The sequence below is a fragment of the Dreissena polymorpha genome, chromosome 1 (genome assembly GCF_020536995.1).
Source record: "Dreissena polymorpha isolate Duluth1 chromosome 1, UMN_Dpol_1.0, whole genome shotgun sequence".
In the NCBI taxonomy this organism is placed as follows: domain Eukaryota; kingdom Metazoa; phylum Mollusca; class Bivalvia; order Myida; family Dreissenidae; genus Dreissena; species Dreissena polymorpha.
The window spans coordinates 96,217,981-96,239,876 of NC_068355.1; the positions used below are offsets into that span (position 1 = coordinate 96,217,981).

General features: G+C 34.8%; 1 protein-coding gene across 1 annotated transcript in view; it reads right to left on the reverse strand.

Moving 5' to 3' along the window:
* Positions 1–1,050: 1,050 nt before the first annotated feature.
* LOC127841669 (LIM domain only protein 3-like) overlaps positions 1,051–21,896 on the reverse strand; it is a 109,768-nt gene continuing 88,922 nt past the window's right edge. Inside the window, 4 exon segments of the mRNA XM_052370708.1 lie at positions 1,051–8,304; positions 8,694–8,803; positions 8,805–8,820; positions 11,777–12,002. Coding sequence (XP_052226668.1) covers positions 8,115–8,304; positions 8,694–8,803; positions 8,805–8,820; positions 11,777–12,002 — 542 coding nt within the window. The 3' untranslated portion in view covers positions 1,051–8,114.

The following is a 21,896-nucleotide window of genomic DNA, read 5'->3' on the forward strand; positions in this document are numbered from 1 at the left end:
ACTCAACTTAGAAAAATGGTTTCCGGATGATAACTCAAGAACGCTTACGCCTAGGATCATGAAACTTCATAGGTACATTGATCTTGACTCGCAGATGACCCCTATTGACTTTCAGGTCACTAGGTCAAAGGTTACGGTGACTTGACACAGTAAAATGTTTTTTGGATGATAACTCAAGAAAGCTTACGCCTAGGATCATGAAACTTCATAGGTACATTGATCATGACTCGCAGATGACCCCTATTGATTTTCAAGTCACTAGGTCAAAGGTCAAGGTCACAGTGACAAAAAACATATTCACACAATGGCTGCCACTACAACTGACAGCCCATATGGGGGGCATGCATGTTTTACAAACAGCCCTTGTTTAACTTGAGCTTTCAGTAGGGCTGATACCCAATATACTTTGATATGTATCATCTGAGCATGAATTGTAAAGGTGAGATATTGCGGTCAGTCTATATCCTGCATCCTTTGTGATTTGTTGATTGTCAACTTTTTGGTTCGTTATTATTCTAGGTAATTGTTTTTACCTCAATCTCTCTATATATATATTATATATATTTATTTATTTAACTATATCTAAGGAAATATCCAATCTAGGTCAATTTGGGTAAGAGACTAGGTCAAACTATAAATTAAACCAATTTTAAATGTGTAAGAATGTTTATGGTGACTATATGTAGGGTAGGTTTGTTTCTGGGTCAATCAGGGTAAAAACTATGTCACCAGGTCTTTGACAGCGGGTTTATCTTGACCTCAGCTGAGCTCTAAAGGACCATAATAGACCTCTTGTATTGATTTTGGTGCAGTCATTTGATATCATTCAAAGCAAGAGTAATCTAGGGAGATGATACATTTTTTGCTAAGCTTACATTCTTTCCATTTTGCTGCTTACCCCAATCTTTGATTAAACTAAGCCAATAAAACACTTCACCAAAAGAAATTCATAAAACTCAACTTGAGTCAAATTGTTGTAATTGCCAACAGCTGCCACCCCAGTCTGAACAGAAATCAAACACTGAATGACATCTATGACAAACTATACACTCAAAACAATATTTTTATTCTCAAAATCACAATAGAACAAATAATATATTCTCATAAATACATTTAAAATATCAGATATAATAAAACATCTTCAAATATGTGCAATTCTGAAGGAAAAAAAATTGGACAATCTAGTGAACTTTGACTGATGAATCTATTTTGTAAGCTACCAATAAAATGCATATCATTTTAACAACCCAACAAAATACAGTTCAATGTGGAATCCAGTACACCTTTGAATCACAGGAAAGTTACATGACAAAAATGATTGCTTTACAAGTAAAATACAGAATGGAGATATAGCATTTGCATTCGACAACACCTATAACTTCTATGTTATTATTTATTGAACAATTTAAAAAATACTCACTCACGGTAGATAAGTGATAAGGGGGATTTGTAAACTGTTTAATGTTTTACATTGGATACACTAAGTAACAAAATTACATAAGTGAAGGGATCTTTTATTATAAATTTAATTTCAAAATAATGTTTAAAAGTTTATATAAAAAATATTTCTGTCACCCAGTAGTATTCTGTAACACCACCAACTACTCATGTGTATTGCAGGTTTGTTTAAGAAACTTGCAGAAATAAAAACAAATCTTTCTAGTCTTTTAAACAAGTAACTTTCTGAGTATTAAATTAAACTGGTAACTTATTATTGCTAACTTTTATAGCTAGTTACCAATGTACCATCACAAAATTGAATGCTAGTTTTTTATGCCCCCCGGATTGAAGGATCGGGGTATATTGTTTTTGGCCTGTCTGTCATTGTATGTGTCTGTCGGTCTGTCTGTCCCAAAACTTTAACCTTGGTCATAACTTTTGCACTATTGATGATAGCAACTTGATATTTGGCATGCATGTGTATCGCATGGAGCTGCACATTAAAAAAAAATTCAAAGCTGTGCATAAGGGGGCATTGTGTTTCTGACAAACACATCTTTTGTTTACCCTTAGGTTTGTTATAATAAAATGTTATATAAAATGATAAACCAACGACAGCACAATTAAAGAACATTCCAGAAAAAGTATTAATTTTTCAAATTTAATCAAAAGACAGCACAATTAAAGTACATTCCAGAAAAAGCAATAATTTATCAATTTAATCAAAAGACAGCACATCTAAAGTACATCAAATTTAATCAAAAGACAGCACAATTAAAGTACATTCAAGAAAAAGCAATTATTTATCAACTTAATACTTGTTGAAATAATTGATGTCGGCATTAATAGAGTGTGAAAAAACATACATGAATGACAGACTGTCAAATAATATTCTGCATTTGTTGATGATACGAATTTTAAAAGCAATATTGCATGTTATCGTGCCATCCAGAAGTTCAGTTTGGAATATTGAAATACTAAGTGATTTCATGTACTTGGTATTTGCTCAATCAAACTTAAACTTATTGTCTCATTCCACGTGCAAAGATACTCAGAAAATACACTGTTTCCTTGAAAATCGCATGATAAGAATTATAGATCTGTTGGAATTAGCTGACAAACAAGCTTTAATCACAGGAGAAGAGATGGGTTGATTGTGTGCCGAGACTTATTGCAATAAAACAAGATATTGAGATGCATCATACAAAAATGGGCTTTATTGTGTATGCAGCCAATTCAGCTACAGACCAGCCTGCGCATTTGCGTGATATAGCCTGACAAGACTGCGCAGTTTCGCATGCTGGTCATAAGCTATGCTGGCCGCATATGGCTGTATAGTATGGCTGATTTATGGAAATTGCTGAAAATAATTTATTGCTTATGAAACATTCAGAAAATTTGTTTTAATCACATATCCACTGCTCAGCCAAGGATTTGAGTAATGCTTGCTGACATTGTTTTAAAGACAGACAAGTGCATTATTGTAATTTAGAATATCAACACTTGTAAAAACATTAATAGTTTTCATAGGAATATTCACAAAACCAGGCGAAAAGAGTGATTGCATTTATAGCTGTCATACATAATAACAAGAGTGCCAAACTGTCACAAGATACGCCCGTTTTAAGGCTTTGGACAAATTGATAACTTTACCATGACCCATATTTGAACTTGACCTACATATCATCTAGACACAACTTCTGACCAAAGTTGGTGAAGATCTGATGAAAACTACTTCAATTAGAGAGCGGACACCATGCTAAATGCTTGAAATGGTTTAAGTGACCCTGTTACCTAGTTTTTGACCCGGCATGACCCATATTCGAACTTGACCTAAATATTGTCTAGATACAACTTCTGACCAAGTTTGGTGAAGATTGGATGAAAACTACTTCAATTAGAGAGCGGACACCATGCTAAATGCTTGAAATGCACCAAGTGACCCTGTGACCTAGTTTTTTACCCGGCATGACCCATATTCGACCTTGACCTAGATATTGTCTAGATACAACTTTTGACCAAGTTTGGTGAAGATCTGATAAAAACTATTTGAATTAGAGAGCGGAAACTGCTGTGGACCCAGCCCGCCCGCTGGCAAGGTGAAACTATAATACGTCCCGTTTTTTAAAACGGGCGTATAAAAATGAATACCTCATTTTGAATATGCATTCTAGATTGAAGTTGCTGATAAGAATGATCTCAATGACTTCCATTTTCAATTTACATTAAACTACAGTTTAACTATTAGATTGCACAGATGGGGAACCTTTTTTCATCATTTAAAAAACATTTAAGAAGTAAACTCAGTTTAATTAAATAATTGAAGAAGTTGGGTTTCTGTACTGGTTAACAAGTGCATCTGATGCAGTATGGAATCCATCACAGCACAGACCTGGTGAGCTTGGGATTCATGTTCACAGGTGTTTTCTGTGTCCAAAGTTCCAAATGTAAACATGCATGTCAGTGCATAGGATTTAAGAACATCAAAGATTAAGCAAGGGTTTTCTCATGAAGCACCATTCTCATGTAAGTTGTAATTCAAGGAAACAAGAGGGCAATGATGGCCCTGAAGCGCTCATCTAAGTTCAAGGTACAACAATTGTCTTAGACTTGCCCCGGTGTCATAGTTTTTGATCCTGATAAATGAAGATTAAATCCTTGTTATTAAACAATATAAACATTGTGACCAAGATTTAGCCAAAACGCTGGCCCAAATAGTGGTAAGAAGTATTTTCTTAAACTTAACAAGGTGACCAAGTTCTTGAATGTGATCCAAGTTAGGTTTCATACAGAATCTTACCAACAAAATTCAACGACTTCATTTTCAGGGTAAAGACGATATTGTACCATTATTTGTATCACAACACATTTTGTAGCCTACATTATATCCACTATGCCATTATTCATAAGTTATTTGGTAAGACAAATGCTTGCATAAAATCAGTTTAGAGTATGACTAGAACTCACTCTTATCTTTTTTTAATAATACCAGATTTGTCAAATTTCATTCACCTGTTTTCTTTCTCATAGTTGCCTCAAAAACCCGGCTAAACAAATTCCCATAATTTATTTCAATTTTGGAGATGCCAGATTATAATCTGAATCCCGTTTTCCATATTTACTAATTTTTTTATCAAAATTCAAAATCTTCATAAGAATGTTTAAAGGTTATGTTAAAAATAAGCATATTTAAGCACCCCAGTTTATTTTGTGCACTTTTCAGGGCAAACCTTGATTTCAAGAACTTTTTCATGTAATTTGGAACCCTGCCTCAAACTGAAACACAGCCAATACTGTCAAGATAAAAATTCTGACCATGTCTCATCATGATTGAGTCATTTAAGTTTCAAGTTTTTCTAAAAATTGACCTTGTGAAGTAGTTTTTGGTGGCACATGATTTGAACAAGGCCTAAATATCGTCAAGATAAACATTGTGACCAAGTTTCATCAAAATTGAATAAAAAGAGTGGCAGCTAGAGTGATAAAGTAAAAATGATGACACATGAAGATAGATGATGATTCTGAACATAAGGCGTTCTTTATAGCTCACTTTGAGCACTTCCTGCTCTGGGGAGCTACACATAAACAGATTTATGGGTGACAAGTGTCTGACATACACACAGATTGTAGATACAAGCAAAAGCCATCTGTTCATGGCAATTAAAATACTGTTCACTTTCTGTAATGAAAGTTTAATTTAAAACTTTTTACCAGTATCTGCAATGTTTAAGATTAAGTGCACATTCCAACAAGAAAAAAGTGAAGTATTTCAACAAACCAACAGAAACAAACTGGATTCCCACTTAATGATGAGAACAAACTGAGTTTCAATAAAATTTGACCCCCAAAAAGAGCAAAATTTGGTCCCAACATGCACACAATAAACTATGTACATACAAAGTGAAGACTGAATATCAAATGTAAGGAGGCTTACACATTAAAAAGTACCAATGAAATGGTCTTCAAACACGCAGGCAAAATGAACTTGTTTGCAGGTAATTGCAACATAATAAATTCTATTTAACTAGAAGAAACTTGGTTCAACCTTAAATATGGGACGCAATGCATGTAGTTGTCCTTAATTATATTCCACAACCCCTCTGCAGAGCATGATGTAATAAATATAAATATTCAAAACAAACAGTGTACAGAATGAGCCAAAACCGGATTGGTTACATTAAGAAACGGAAATTATGAGAACAATAATAATATTGGTATTGAAAGTACATGTATTGTGAAATTTAAAAAGGACATGCTTTAAATAAATATGTGCCCTGGCTTATCACAGTTTGATTCAACTGCTGCTACACAAATCTAATAGCATACTGTTAAGTAAAACAATAATTCATGAAGAGCAAATTCTAAAAAAATATAGCTGGCATGTTCAATTGAAATCCATTGTCACTGGTTAATTACATCCGGGTATACATTGAACATTGTATTCCTCGTAGGGAAAATATGTTTTCCAATTACATCATGTGCCATTCCCTGCAGCAAAACCAATTATAAAAAATATATTTTAAAAGCTTACTATTCCAAATGATAATTTGTCACCCACTTAACATGGTGAACATTGAAAAGACCACTTTTATTTTTTTTGTTAAGTTGCAAATGCCATTGAAAGCTACCAATAAAATGCAATGGAAAAAATATAAATAGACAAACAGTCCTTTTCAAGCAAATTAATTTTGAAAACTGAAGTGCAGTAACTGTGTTTTTTTTTGCTTTTATAAATGCTATTAAATATAATAACAACAATATATTTATGTATTATGTTGCAGCGGTCACATATGAGTTTAGACATAGTATAAGACTAGACATTTCAAATACCAATTATCTCTGGGAAAACCAGGATTGATGTATGTGCATAAAGTATTGTCCCAGAATAGCCTGTGCAGTCAAGCCTTGCTAATTAGGGACGACACTTTCCCCTTTAACTGGATTTTCATTTAGAAAAGTGTTCCTTTAACCAAGTAAAATCCATGATGGCTCTAAGACGCTTACCTGAGCTAACCAACAATAATTGTTGAAGACTTGACTAGGGGATCTAATTGTTGACCACACTTGATCCAGACTCAAAAATAGCCTTCATATTTTTCAGATTTTACCTGGTGCCTAGTTTTTAGACCCACATCTCTCAGATTCAAACTTGGCTTGGATATTGTCAAGATAAACATAATCATTCTGACTAAGTTTCATCAATTTCGGATGAACAATGTGGCCTCTATATTGGCAAATTGACAACCCACACCATACAATGCACACTGTGCGACTAGGGTGACCACATTTTCAAACCTTGAGCACTTTGTGATAAGGTAAGCTAAAAAAAGACATTCTAATGCTCTGTTATTAGCGTTCAGGTAATGAAATACATAATTAAACTCAATCACACGTTACACACAATCAATATGGTAAAATAGGAAATCTACATTGATTAAAATTATAATTTTATGGTCAATATGATACATAATTTAACAAACAATATAATTAACAAAATACTAATAAGCAGACAATTGATTGATTTATTGATTATATATTGATTAAACTTAATCATTTTGATAAAATGTTATTATAGAAATATTATATTAGTTCAAATTCCAAGGTGTTAACTGCATTGAATACTAAGACTTGTCTTCTGCTGTTACAGCTGAAGATTCTCTTTGCATATTTCAACACTAAGTTGTGTTATAGATCAACAACAAAAAAAAGACAAAAATAAATATTCTAGTGAGTTTAACAAAAAAGTGACTAGAAACTTTTCTGTTTATGTGTATTTACAAAAATGACAAATCTTTCATAAACTTTATCTTGTTTATGACTTTGTCTTGGAGACTGATTTTCTGTATGTGTGTGAAAATATATGTCTGAGATCTTAATAAAATGACACAACTATTTCGTATATTTGTTGAATGAATACATTTTTACAAAGCCAAATTTGTTTAAACATAACACTACAATCCTTTACTCCAAATAATAGTAAAAGTGGAATACTTATACAATTATACTACTTTAAAAAAAATCAGTAATAATATTTTAAAACTTATACCATGTTTATTAATATGATAATGTTATTGTATAAACATTGACAAGTTTAGAACAAGCTTAATCAAGGTGAAATAAATAAGTAATCCAAAACTTTAAGATCAATAACACAGGAAGTTCTTAAGAACTGCCCCTCTCAAGTTATCGCAATATTTAAACAGGCAATACATATTTAGATATTATAGACATACAATACAAAGAAACTAACTTGTAAATAACAATACTGATAAAATTCTGACTGATCAACAACCAAACCCCTCACCGTTACAATTGTGTGGTCAGCCCAAATCTTCATTAACCCATTTAGGCCGATTGGATTCTCCCATCCTTCTAAAAATTGGATCAATTTATTTTCAAAAGTAGGGATGTCTAGTATATTTATTTCTATATCTAGCATATTTCTCACAGAAATTCCTTACAGCAAACGGTGCAGACCCTGATGAGACGCCGCATCATGCGGCGTCTCATCTGGGTCTACACTGTTTGCTAAGGCCTTTTTTCTAGACGCTTTATAGGCATAAATGGGATAACCACTGAACACACATCCCTATATATAGGTGATGTTTTTTACTCAATAACGACCCAGAATGTAACACAAGTAAAGAAACAAAACAGCTGCTTGTGAGGATTTCTTACAAGGAGCTTGGACTTGGGCTCCCGTACCCACTGGAAAGGTCGTCGCTAAGACTGTTCGTCTGGCGCTTTATCTGTGAGAGGGCGTTGTAGTTATAGGTCATGTTAGCAAACACCATCCGCTCCTCATAGTCATACTCACACAGTATTTTATTATCACACAAATAAAACCTGTCACCAACACAGAACCTGCAACAGAAGGGGTCAGGGGATTGAATACATAGATATGTGTATGGCAACGAAGCTGTTACTGCATATATTTAAGGTAAATGTAAGTTTCAAGATTAACTGCATGAAAAGCCGAGTTTTGCTTATAAAATAGTTCATAAATGGCATATGCCATTTGAATAATTTTTTGGAACTCACATGAAATTTAAAACAAACTGTCAAAAGATGTGCAAGCACTCAAATCTACATGAAATTGCAGTAAATACCTGTTGTAATTATAAAATAATTAACAAAAATTTACAAAAAGACTCATTATTAGATAATAATGAGCATGGTTTCCACTCATGCAGCTAATAGGTTCTAATTGCCTGTAATTCAAAAGAGATTATCCCCACTTGGCAACACTGTACCTGTGATTGCACATCTGACAGGCAAAGCACTCCAGATGATAGACGTTGTTCTTGGCTCGCATCACCATTTCAAATGCAGGAATCATCTTGGAGCACGCTGAACAGTACCCCCGTGGTCCCAAACAACCTGAGGTGACAGTATTGTGGCATTAAAGATGTTTCAAGTTCTTGATTCTTATATTTTGAGCTTCTCACCAACTGCATATTGGCACATAAACGTTATTTTAAACAGAAGTTGTTTAAACAAAATTCTCCCCCCCCCCTGCCACCTCAAATGCAGCTAAGTAATTATATTAGAATTTGTTAAGAGATATTTCAACATTCCCTGTGACCTGTTGATCTACAAATCAATCAATGTCTTTTTTCCTTCATAACTAGACAGCATGATAATTTGAATGATCGCATACCTGAGGTCTAAGAATTCTCTACATTCTGGTACCAAAGAATGGCTTCTATATATTCATCTGAACTATTATGTTTAAATATAACTATTACACTGACATTCATGGTCTTTTTCAAACTTAGCACCCTGTTTTTATCAAACCATTACATATCACCAAATACAAACAAAGCAACATGCATTTGTGAAACATATGTCCATATATTTGACCTTGAAGGATGACCTTGACCTTTAACCACTCAAAAATGTGCAGCTCCATGAGATACACATGCATGCCAAATATCAAGTTGCTATCTTCAATATTGCAAAAGTTATGGCAAATGTTAAAGTTTGACACAAACCAACAAACAAACCAACAGACAGGGCAAAAACAATTTGTCCCCCAGTATATACTGGGAGACATAATAAGTAATAACCATTAACTGCTGCCATATACTGGTGTTATTGATGCATGCTATTTGTCCATTTAAATTCATGCTATAGAGGTCCATTAACAACTACCACATAAAAGCTGCTCTTACTGAAAACAAAAATGCACCATTGTGGCTAGACCCAATAGCTGATGCATTTAATATGAAACTACAAATGGATATTATATAAACATGAAGTATTAATAAACCAGGTCTTCTATGGTACATGTACATGTAGTAAGTTCTGCGGCAAATAAGCCCTCACACTGGGAAAATGGGACTAAATGCCTGTGTGTGAAGTATTGTCCAAGATGGGACTAAATGCCTGTGTGTGAAGTATTGTCCAAGATGGGACTAAATGCCTGTGTGAAGTATTGTCCAAGATGGGACTAAATGCCTGTGGTGGAAGTATTGTCCAAGATTGGACTAATGCCTGTGTGTGAAGTATTATCCAAGACTAAATGCCTGTGTGTGAAGTATTGTCCAAGATGGGACTAAATGCCTGTGTGTTAAGTATTGTCCAAGATGGGACTAAATGCCTGTGTGTGAAGTATTGTCCAAAATGGGACTAAATGCCTGCGTGTGAAGTATTGTCCAAGATGGGACTAAATGCCTGTGTGTGAAGTATTGTCCAAGACTAAATGCCTGTGTGTGAAGTATTGTCCAAGATGGGACTAAATGCCTGTGTGTGAAGTATTGTCCAAGATGGGACTAAATGCCTGTGTGTGAAGAATTGTCCAAGACTAAATGCCTGTGTGTGAAGTATTGTCCAAGATTAGCCTATGCATCCACACAGGCTTGTCAGGGACAACACTTTCCACTGTTATGGTATTTTTTGTTAGCTCACCTGAGCACAACGTGCTCATGGTGAGCTTTTGTGATCGCTTTTTGTCCAATGTCCGTTGTGCGGCGTCAACATTTGCCTTGATAACTCTCTAGAGGCCAAATTTATTGTCCAATCTTCATGAAATTTGGTCAGAAGATTGGTTTCAATGATATCTTGGCTGAATTCGAAAATGGTTACGTTTGCTTGAAAAACATGGCTGCCAAGGGGCGGGGCATTTTTCCTTATATGGCTATATATGGCTATAGTAAAATCTTGTTAACACTCTAGAGGCCACATTTATAGTCCGATCTTCATGAAACTTGGTCAGAAGATTCATCCTCATAATATCTTTGACGAGTTCAAAAATGATGCCCGTTTGTTGAAAAACATGGCCACCACGGGGACGGGGCGATTTTCCTTATATGGCTATAGTAAAACCTTGTTAACACTCTAGAGGTCACATTTATTTTCCGATCATCATGAAATTTGGTCAGAAGATTTGTCCCTATGATATCTTGGATGATTTCAAAAATAGTTTTGGTTGCTTTAAAAACATGGCCACAAGGAGCGGGGCATTTTTCCTTATATGGCTATTTATGGCTATAGTAAAACCTTGTTAACACTCTAGAGACCACATTTAGTGTCCAATCTTTGTAAAATTTGGTCAGAAGATTGGTCTCAATAATATCTTGGATGAGTTCGAAAATAATTATGTTTGCTTGAAAAAAAAATGGCTTCCAAGGGGCGGGGCATTTTTCCTTACATGGCTATAGTAAAATCTTGTTAACACTCTAGAGGCCACATTTACTGTCCGATCTTCATGAAACTTGGTCAAAAGATTCATCCCGATAATATCTTGGAAGAGTTCAAAAATGATGCCGGTTGGTTTAAAAACATGGCTGCCAGAAGGGCGGGGCATTTTTCCTTATATGGCTATAGTAAAACTTTGTTAACATTCTAGAGGCCACATTTATTTTCCGATCTTCGTGAAACTTGGTCAGAAGATTTGTCCCAATAATATCTTGTTATCTCAGGTGAGCGACTTTGAGCCTTTCAGGCCCTCTTGATTGTAGAAAGTATCTTTTAGCCAAAATCCAGTTTAGCTGTAGAGTGTCATAACTGACTAGCCTGTGCAGACTGTGTTAATCTGGAATGACACTACACATGTGCATGAAATGTTTTGAAGTCAGTTCAATCACAGTCATTTATGGTAAAACAAGATAAATTTTTACAAATATGTTAAGGCAAACCGTCACTTCAAAAGTATAAATAATAGAAAATAAGTCATCTCTATGCAAATTACTCAATGCATTATTTTGACAATATAATTTTAATTAGTTGTGTTCAAGCTAGAACATCACAATACATCTGTTATTTCCTTTTTTCCTTATTATTCGACTGCAGCCACAGCATATCAATATCCCGTTCAATATCACTGGTTTTTCACCTGAGATAGTCTCTGCGACACAGCAACAAGTTGGCTTTGGCAAACAGTGTGGAGCCGACCTCACCCAGACGGCAGTCACAGCATGAACACTTAAGGCAGTCCTCGTGCCAGTACTGGTCCAGTGCCTTCAGCAGGTGCCGGTCTGTGATCATCTTCTTGCAGCCTGAGCACTCCTGCTGCTTGCTGTTTGGCAACCCAGTTGCCTCCTGGGAAATCTGCATGCTTTCTGAAGATACATGCGTCACAACATATGAATATCTGGTACTGGTTAAACCTAGGACTCAAGTGTAACAATAAGCTTAACCCTTTGCATGCTGGGAAATTTGACGTCTGCTAAAATGTTGTCTGCTGAATTTCTAAAATTAGCACTTTCTTCGATTTTTTTTTTCAAAGAATACTATCAGAAAAGCAAACAGTTTGGATCCTGATGAGACGCCACGTTCTGTGGCGTCTCATCTGGATCCAAACTGTTTGCAAAGACCTTCAAAATTCGGTTCCAGCACTGAAAGAGTTAAGGCTTTCGTTGCTATAAAGCTAAAATAAATTGATATAAACTATCACATGAATACACAACACAGTTATACATTTCCAAACAGGAACAAATGTCAATTAAATCTTGTTGATCATTTATTTCTAATGCATTCTTAAGATCTTCTTAAAATCATAACCTTTTTAAGCATTTCTGGATCGATTCATCTATAGTTTGTGTTGGTATTACTCGATGTTAAGTGTCTCCATTTGAGGATTAACCACCATTCGAGCTCAATTCAATTTCAGATGTTTTTTTACAAAAAAACTACATTACATTATGAAGTCCTGGTTGGACTAATGGCTAAAAATGTTCTCTCACCATTTTATCAACAACATTAGGACCAAGACAAGGCAACCAAGATGCCACGAGATGACAATATCTTGGTATAACATCATTACAAAGAATTTTCCATAAAAACAATCAATTCCCAATGCACCATTATCTTAATCCAACTATTTCCTGGGGGATCACAAGTGTACTTCAACACAAAATCAGTTTAAAGAAGACCCACTATTATGGAGGTTTAGCAATCTGTAAGAAAATTGCATTATGAAATCTAACAACTCTTATTATATTTTTCCAATTAAATTCGGATGCCTTGGAAAGAAGCCTTGTCAGTATTGATTCATAGTAAAAAGTTTAAGTCCAAAATTTGGCCAATGTCATGGTCAAAATTAACCCTTTTCATGCTGGGAAATTTGTCGTCTGCTAAAAAGTCGTCTGCTGAATTTCTAAAATTAGCATTTTCTTCGATTTTTTTCAAAGAATACTATCAGAATAGCAAACAGTTTGGATCCTGATGAGACGCCACAGTCTGTGGTGTCTCATCTGGATCCAAACTGTTTGCAAGGCCTTCAAAGTTCAGTTCCAGCACTGAAGGGTTTAGGAAGGTGATGTCATTGTGCTGATTGATCAATAGAAGTATCAAAGCTTTAGAGTAAAATGGATTGATTGTAGGTTAATGGTCAATTTAAGTTAACCAAAAGTTTTGCCCTTCTAATATGTCCCTAAGAAGGCCAATGTTAGGCCATGATAAGGTCAGATAAGTTGAGTATGTAAGGAGTGTTCATACATACAGCATTAATGCAAGTATCAAAGCTTTGTTGAAGCAGTTTTGTTTTATAGCCCAAATAGAACATTTTGGGCTAAGCAAAACTTTGGAACTTTGAATAGGTCTTAGTTCTAAATTAGGTCAATTTCAAGGTCCTCATGAGGTCATAAAATGCATCAGTTTGGGTTAATGAAAAGTTTAACCTTCTTAATTAGTCCAAAAATAGACAATTGTCAAGGTCAAAATAAGGTCAAGTGCTGCCATATCCACTTGAGTAAAAACAGACTGCAAATCGATATATCACTCCCTTCATCTGTAAATGCCGGGAGGGGTAGATAATAAACTAGATATGTGTTTGTCAGAAACAAAATGCCCCCTACTGCCCCGCTTTTAAGCCATATATTTGACCTTTGACCTTGAAAGATGACCTTGACCTTTCACCACTCAAAATGTGCAGCTCCATGAGATACACATACATGTTAAATATCAAGTTGCTATCTTCAATATTGCAAAAGTTATGGGTAATGTTAAAGTTTTCGGACGAATGGACAGAATGACGGATGGACTGATGGACAGTTCCACTGCTAAACACCACCCTACTGGGGACATAAAAACAAAGCATACAATTAAAACAGCAGTCACAATAAATCTGTTTACACTACAGTCCAACCCCTACTTCCGGTCACCCCTTATGGCCGGTCGCCCTGTGTAGGCGGCCGGTCTGTGCCGCGACCGTCGATACACACTATATAATGCACCCCTCTTAAGCGGTAACACTGTTTCTCCAGCCAGAGGCCAGCAATTTTGCATCCCAAATTTTAAATTTCCCCCATATGAGTGGTCACGCCCGAGTAAGTCAGTCATGTACATTGGCAAAATTACACTGACTCAACGGTGAAAAAATCGATAAGTACTTCCAGTCTGCAGTTTAGGCTCTGTAGTACTGAAGCGTGATGCATGATAAACATTTTGACAGCCAGTTTGCAAATTGCAATTAATTAGCGGCAGATATCGGGTTATCAGGTTAAAAGCAATATGCGACCGTTTGATCTTTTTGTTTCCGCACATGCCAATATCACCTATTATTACTGGAAAAGATATTCTTAATTTATAATTTATTATTTGTAGCTGTTGAATCATACTATTTCAAGCACACATTTATGACAATTATCGGCTAATTAAAAGTTAACAAGAGGGCCATGATGGCCCTGTATCGCTCCACTGCTGAAAAAAGGCTGAAACAAATATTCTTGACATGTGCAAATACTTAAATATATGCCCTATTAATTTTGAAGCACATGTACACTTTTGTAACGCCCTGGGCTGGGTCAAATTTAACCCCAGGGGCATAATTTGAACAAACTTTGTAGAGGACAACTATATCTCACTACATACAAAATGTGGTAGCCCTAGGTCCTAGAGTTAAGGACAAGAATATTTTAAAAGTTTTCACAAAATAAGCAAGATAGAAGAGTATATAATGTTCAATTTTGTGACCCGCGGGTCAGGGTCAAATTTGACGCAAAGGGCATAATTTGAACAAACTTGGTAGAGGACTATAAGATGTTACTGCATACCAAATTTGGTAGCCATAGTCCGAATGGTTTTCGACAAGAAGATTTTTAAACATTTCACAAAAAAGGCGCTTTATAAGCGTTTATTCAATTTTGTGACCCCCCGGGGCAGGGTCAAAATTGACCCCAGAGGCATTATTTGAAAAAATTTGGTAGAGGTTTATTAGATGTCACTACATACCTAATTTGGTAGCCCTAGGCCCAATGGTTATGGACAAGAAGATTTTTTTAAAGTTTTCACAAAATCATGAGGCCCCATATAAGCGTATGTTCTTTTTTGTGACCCCCGGGGCAGGGTCAAATTTGACCAAAGGGGCATAATTTGAACAAACTTGGTAGAGAACTATTAGATGTCACTACATACCAAATTTGGTAGCCGTATATATATATATGCCTTATGGTTAAGGACAAGAAGTTTTTTTAAGTTTTCACAAAAAAGGCACTATATAAGCATATAATTGATTTTGTGGCCCCCAGGGCAGGGTCAAATTGACCCCTGGTGCATGATTTCAACAAAATAAGTAGAGGACTATACAATGTCACTACATACCAAATTGTGTAGCCCTAGGCCTAATAATTATGGACAAGATTTTTTTTAAGTTTTCACAAAATAGGCATTATATAAGCATATGTTCAATTTTGTGACCCCCGGGGCAGAGTCAAATTTGACCCCAGGGATAAAATTTGAACAAATTTGGTAGAGGACTATTAGATGTCACTACATACCAAATTTGATAGTCCTAGGCCGGATGATTATGGACAAGTAGATTTTTTATTTTTCACAAAATAGGCCTTATATAAGCATATGTTCAATTTTGTGACCCCCCTGAGGCAGGGTCAAATTTGACCCCAGGAATAAAATTTGAACAATTTGGTAGAGGACTATAAGATGTCACTACATACCAAAGTTGATAGCCCTAGGCCCGATGGTTATGGACAAGTAGATTTTTTATGTTTTCACAAAATAGGCCTTATATAAGCATTATGTTCAATTTTGTGACCCCCGGGGCAGGGTCAAATTTGACCCCAGGGGCATAATTTGAACAAACTAAGAAGAGAACTACTAGATGTCACTACATACCAAATTTGGTAGCCCTATGCCATATGGGTATGGACAGAAAGATTTTTAAAATTTTCCCACAATAGGCTTATATAAGCATATGTTCAATTTTGTAACCCTCGTGGGCAGGGTCAAACTTGACCCTAGGGGAATAATTTGAACAAATTTGGTAGAGGACTATAAGATGTCACTACATACCAAATTTGGTAGCCCTAGGCCCAATGGTTATGAACAAGAAGTTTTTAAAGTTTACACAAAATAAGCCCTTTATAAGCATTTATTCAATTTTGTGACCCTCGGGGCAGTTTCAAATTTGACCCCAGGGGCATAATTTGAACAAACTAAAAAGAGAACAATTACATGTCACTACATACCAAATTTGGTAGCCCTATGCAATACAGTTATGGACAAGAAGTTTTTAAAGTGTTCACAAAATAGGCCTTATATAAGCATATGTTCAATTTGAAAATGTTGTTTCATAGCTGATTTTAGAAAGGAAGAAATAACATTATTTTAAGTCTATACATTATTTAGTACATGTACACATACATGTATTTACCATTTTGTTTATACAAAAATTGAACAGTTGGCCATGCACTCATCAACTCCAGACTCCCTATGACCCAACCCCCTCTTAAGAGGCCACCCCGCTTAAGCAGCCAATTTGGCCATTTCCCTTGACTGGCTGCTTAAGAGGAATTGGACTGTATACAAGATTAATATACTACTCAAAATTTGCTAAGGATCACTTGTTATAGTATGTGTAATTTGAAGTTCACCCCTAGCTAGATTCAGCCAGCGTCATGGATCAATGATAAATCAATACATAAAAATAAAATCAAAAACACACATTCTAATATCAAAACCTGCAAAATAACAATTTAAAATGAACGTTATCCAAAATTGAAGATAATGTGAAAATTAAAAGTGACCCTTAAAAAAAATTGAGTAGTATATATTGCACACCAGACCAAATAAACTACCTTTATTCCAATAATTATGCACTGAAGAAGCCACTCACAATCTCCTATTCATTTCAATAATTCCATTAATTGCTGTTATTGTGACATACCGGGTAGCTAACAAACACATAAAAACTTTTCCAGGTGGTATAAGCAACACATTTTGGTCAATTATCAAGAAAACCCTATCATCTTCCATGGAGAAAATGTAGACAAAATTGTGGCAAAGAAACCAAAGACATCATTATAATATCACAGACAGCTGTGTTTTGAATTAACAAGTCAATTATAACGTCTTGCATCGAATTGCCAAAATGAATAAGAAGTCAATTACTGACAAAATTGAAGTTGGAAAGCTACGTAATTGGCTCCACCATGAATAGAAAATATACACAATTACAAATAAGCCACTAAATTGAGTTTCCCTCAGTGTATCTTTAGTACAGACAAGCTGTATAGCACGCAACAATTAGAGGAATGGGCTTGTGTTATTGCCACGCTTCCAAACAATTTACATTTTTACAAAACCCAAATGAATTTCTTGAGCAGAACAGATGATTTAATAATTGGTTTTCTTTCTTCTAGATTCCTTTTTATTTTGGATATTATAGAAGCTTAAGAAAGAAGCTTAATAGTTTTACAAAATGATTATGTTCTCAACAACAACCTCAAAGAAGCAATATTCTTTTTGATATAGAAATTAACAGAAACAAGACTATTACCATGCAATGTATGTCACCTACCGGCTCCACCATTGTCAGAAATATATTTTATTTTTTTATTTTTTATTTGTTGCCATAGCAACCAGAATTTTTGACGTAGGAACAAAATGAAATGGTGTGCATAATGTCCATATTGCCATCTATACATGTTTCAAGTTTCTTTAAATAATATATAGAAGGTTTAAAGTTATCGCAGGATCCAGAAAAGTGTGACAGACTAACAGACTCACAGACTGACGGACACACCATAAGTCCCCTCCGGTGAAAGTGGTAGGGGACAACTAGAGCTATCACTAATTATTGGGGGGAAAAAAACACTAAAATACAGCAGACGAAGAGACAGTTTTTTGTGACATTTGACCTCCTTGACCAGTGAGGTATTCAATGGTTCTTTATAGTGACACTTTTTAGCCATATATTTCAGACGACCCATTTTTGCATGACACTGCTCAAGTATGTCTTTGAAAAGTGAAGACCATTAGAAACTGAATGTATAAAACATGTTTTTCTATATAGACAAACAATTTTTCTTCACAAGTGTGCTCGGTAAGTTAGTCACATTGTCCATCATTTACACGAATCCCTTTACTTAATAATGTAATAGCACTTTAGTTAAAACCAATCAAAGCAATTTCAATCTCATACAGCACATCAAAAGCAAAACGAAGATCAAACTTTTTTTGCTATAATGTCAAAGGATGGGTGTTTAATACAAATGTACACCAATCATATTATAAACATTAATGACTTTATTTAGCATGCATATGTTTGATGCCCTTTCAACCATGCTCTAACATCCTAGTTTGGAGGCAGAGTATTTTTTTCAGAAAGAAATGTCAAAACCATCTCAATGAAAGACTCAATCCAATCTAAAAGGAAGCCATAATATCACCAATGCATTACCACCATTACACCAATTACCTAACAACTTTCTTTCATGGAGAATACTAAAAACAGTCAGTGACATGTAATCCGTTAAAAGTTTCCCTTTGAGCTGGATAACATAGTCTGCTTTACCCAATAGCTTTTGACTACCACACTAATGCTCTCCAAGATTATAGGGAGGTAATAAATGGTTTCAAGTCCACAAATAGAGAATGTTGAGCTGAATGCATGAATTAACTTAATTCCAAACACATCAAGTCTGCCAGATTTCTCATCAACCATTTTCCTACTATTATCACATTGAGGCATCACCCAAGACAGCCAAGTGATGGGGCTTAAGAGATTAACTGTCATCCCCCCTGTATAAATCTTTCACCCTGCAACTCAATAGCCATAGTAGCAGCTCCAACTTCTGATTCCCAAAGTTAGTTTTATGAAATTGCAAAAACATTAAGGGCAATAACAAAAACAATATGGAATCGAGAATAATAGTTACTGTGCTATGCTCATTCTCATTATGAAATCTAGCTTTCTGATTCATTGATAGACTTTAAATTTTTTAAGAATGCTGAAGACAAAATTGGAAAACAAAAATTAAGAAAGAGAAATAACTTTTAAATAGAGGAGCAACAGCTACGTTTCTTGTGCTCTGCACATAAACTAAGGGCATTAACTCTAAAATTAGACGAGCAAGAGTAATGGTTCTTCCTGCACAAATCTATAAATAAAACCTACCTAAATAGATTGTTTAAAGGATACCTCTCTTACTTTTCAACATATGCTCTGGACAAAAAGGTAACAACAACAATTAATCAAGGGAAATAACTTTTAAATTGAGTAAAAAGAGTTACACAGTCTTTTAAGATTCAAGTTGATATCTCTCATGGTATTTTAGGCATGTTATGGACAGGAAATTGAATATCCAGTCAACAATGAAGTTGAATCATTCAGAAATATGCTCTTCAACCCTTTAACACAATAGCAAATAATGCCACAAACAATACTGGTTCATTTCCAGATGAATTACAAAAAAAGAGCCATACAAATTTAACTCACAATCATTATCAAATTGCAATTATGATAAAATGTTCTTGAATAGACAGCAGTAAATTAATATTTCAAATTGCTGCTGTTGTTGAGTTGAGAGTAATCATTATGGTGCGCTATAACAAACTACATTGAACTAAATTAATAGGTTTGATAAGTTTGATTCACATTATAAATTAATTATCTGTTGATTTTATCAATCTATTTTTACATTTTTGGAAGAAATACGCAACATTTATTGAACTGTTTTGTGATTGTGTTTGATCAAGTCATATCTATAAAGTCTGGAATCACATTAATTGGTGGCAAGTCAAACTGGTCAAATGGAATCACATTAATTGGCGGTACGTCAAACTGGTAATCTGGAATCACATTTATACAGGTAAGTCAAACCGGTCGACTGGAATCACATTAATTGGAGGTAAGTCAAACTGGTCAACTGGTATCACATTAATATATGTAAGTCAAACCTTCAAAAGTTAAACCAGCATAAATGTGATGCTTTCCCCAAAAAGTGAAAACAGAAACTCAACAACAATACAGTAAACACGCATTATGGTAAAGTATGTTCCTATATGTATTTCCCCATAAAAATGGAAAGGTTTTGTTGAGTAGTTGTGATGTTTGACTTTCAATGTCTCAGTTAGCTTTTGTCTAGATTTTATCATGCACAGATTTGTTGTTTTATTTTGTCAAGAGGCACTGCTCACGCCATATATTGTTTTATTTGTGCAGCAATATGAAATGTTATATTATTCCCTTTTGATGCTTCCCATAACTGTCTTTCTTGTTATATAACTTGTGCTTTAATATGTTTGACATGAGTCAAAAAAGCTAATTTTTGAGATGAATAAACTTGTATACAATACAATGAGAAGACACATATTAAGGGGCTAAAATATAGTAAGTACACGAATTTCTAACTCTATGCTTAAGTGATTTTAATTAAATTTTAAAACAAGTATTATATTATAATTTGAATATCAGATAGTAATCTCACAATCTTAACCCATTTATGCCTAGCGTCTAGAAAAAAGGCCTTGGCAAACAGCGTAGACCCAGATAAGACCAGCATGATGCAGCGTCTCATCTGGGTCTGCGCTATTTGCTAAAAGGAATTTCTATAAGAAATATTCTAAATATAGAAATAAATATACTAGACATCCCTAATTTTGGAAATAAATTGATCCAATTTAGAAGGATGGGAGAGTCCACTAGGCATAAATGGGTTAAACTAACATAAGAATGTGAACAAGGAATAAAACTGTTTGGTTTAATATATTTTACTACTTAGTAATATCTCATTTAGACTTTGTCTGTTTTAGGAAAAAAGATATCAGTTTCATTTTTAATTATCAAACCAAATGAATGAGCATAAGTAACAATTGAATTGGCAATCCTGCTTTTGTTGTACAATATTCATTATCACTGCCATGTAAAATATGAGAAGGCTAGTTAGTTTATGACTCAATTACAAGCTGAACATAACAGGACTTAAAGCTTAAAACATTTATGCATGGAAAAACAGAGGATGTATTAGTTAGATGCGTTGGAACTGGGGCGGCAGCTGCCACCCCAATATTTTCGGCAAAAAAATGAAATTTCAGCAAAGACCTTTTTTCAATTTTTTTTATTTCAATACCCGTATTTTGGAAAATATCTTTACCACGAAGCAAGGTAATCACGCTTTCCTGGTAATGACATGTGTTTTGTTGATTGTATAACCCGACCACGGTAATACACGTGTCATTTATGTTGTTAATGATCGGTCTCTTTTATAACGATAATCCCTTTATTCTTGAGTAATTTAACCTGGGAATCTTTAATTGTCGGTATGATCTAAGCCTTTGCTTCTTTTTATTAAAGTTATATTATGCGCATCTAACAGTATATGCTATGTTTATAGGTGTCTATCGCAACCGTTGTTTATTTTTGGTGTTTTCACTTCATATACACTTAAATATTTGTTAATGCAGCATCAATATAATACAAGAAACCGTCGGAGACGGGTGATGTTCCCCAAAGGTTTTTTTGTCACAATATTGCACTATATATTCAGATAAAAGGAAACGTCTTGAGGGGCGTAACTTTGGACAAAATAATACGGTGGATGGTTAAGCAACTTAAAAATGTCAAAGGGCCATAACTCTCTAAATAAATCATCTAACCAATACCCACAAATAACATGCGCATCTTCTCAAGGTAGTTAAGCTTCCCATTGAGCTTCATTGAATTCCAGTCAGTAGTTGGGGAGAAATAGCCCGGACAAGAATTGCACTATATGTAC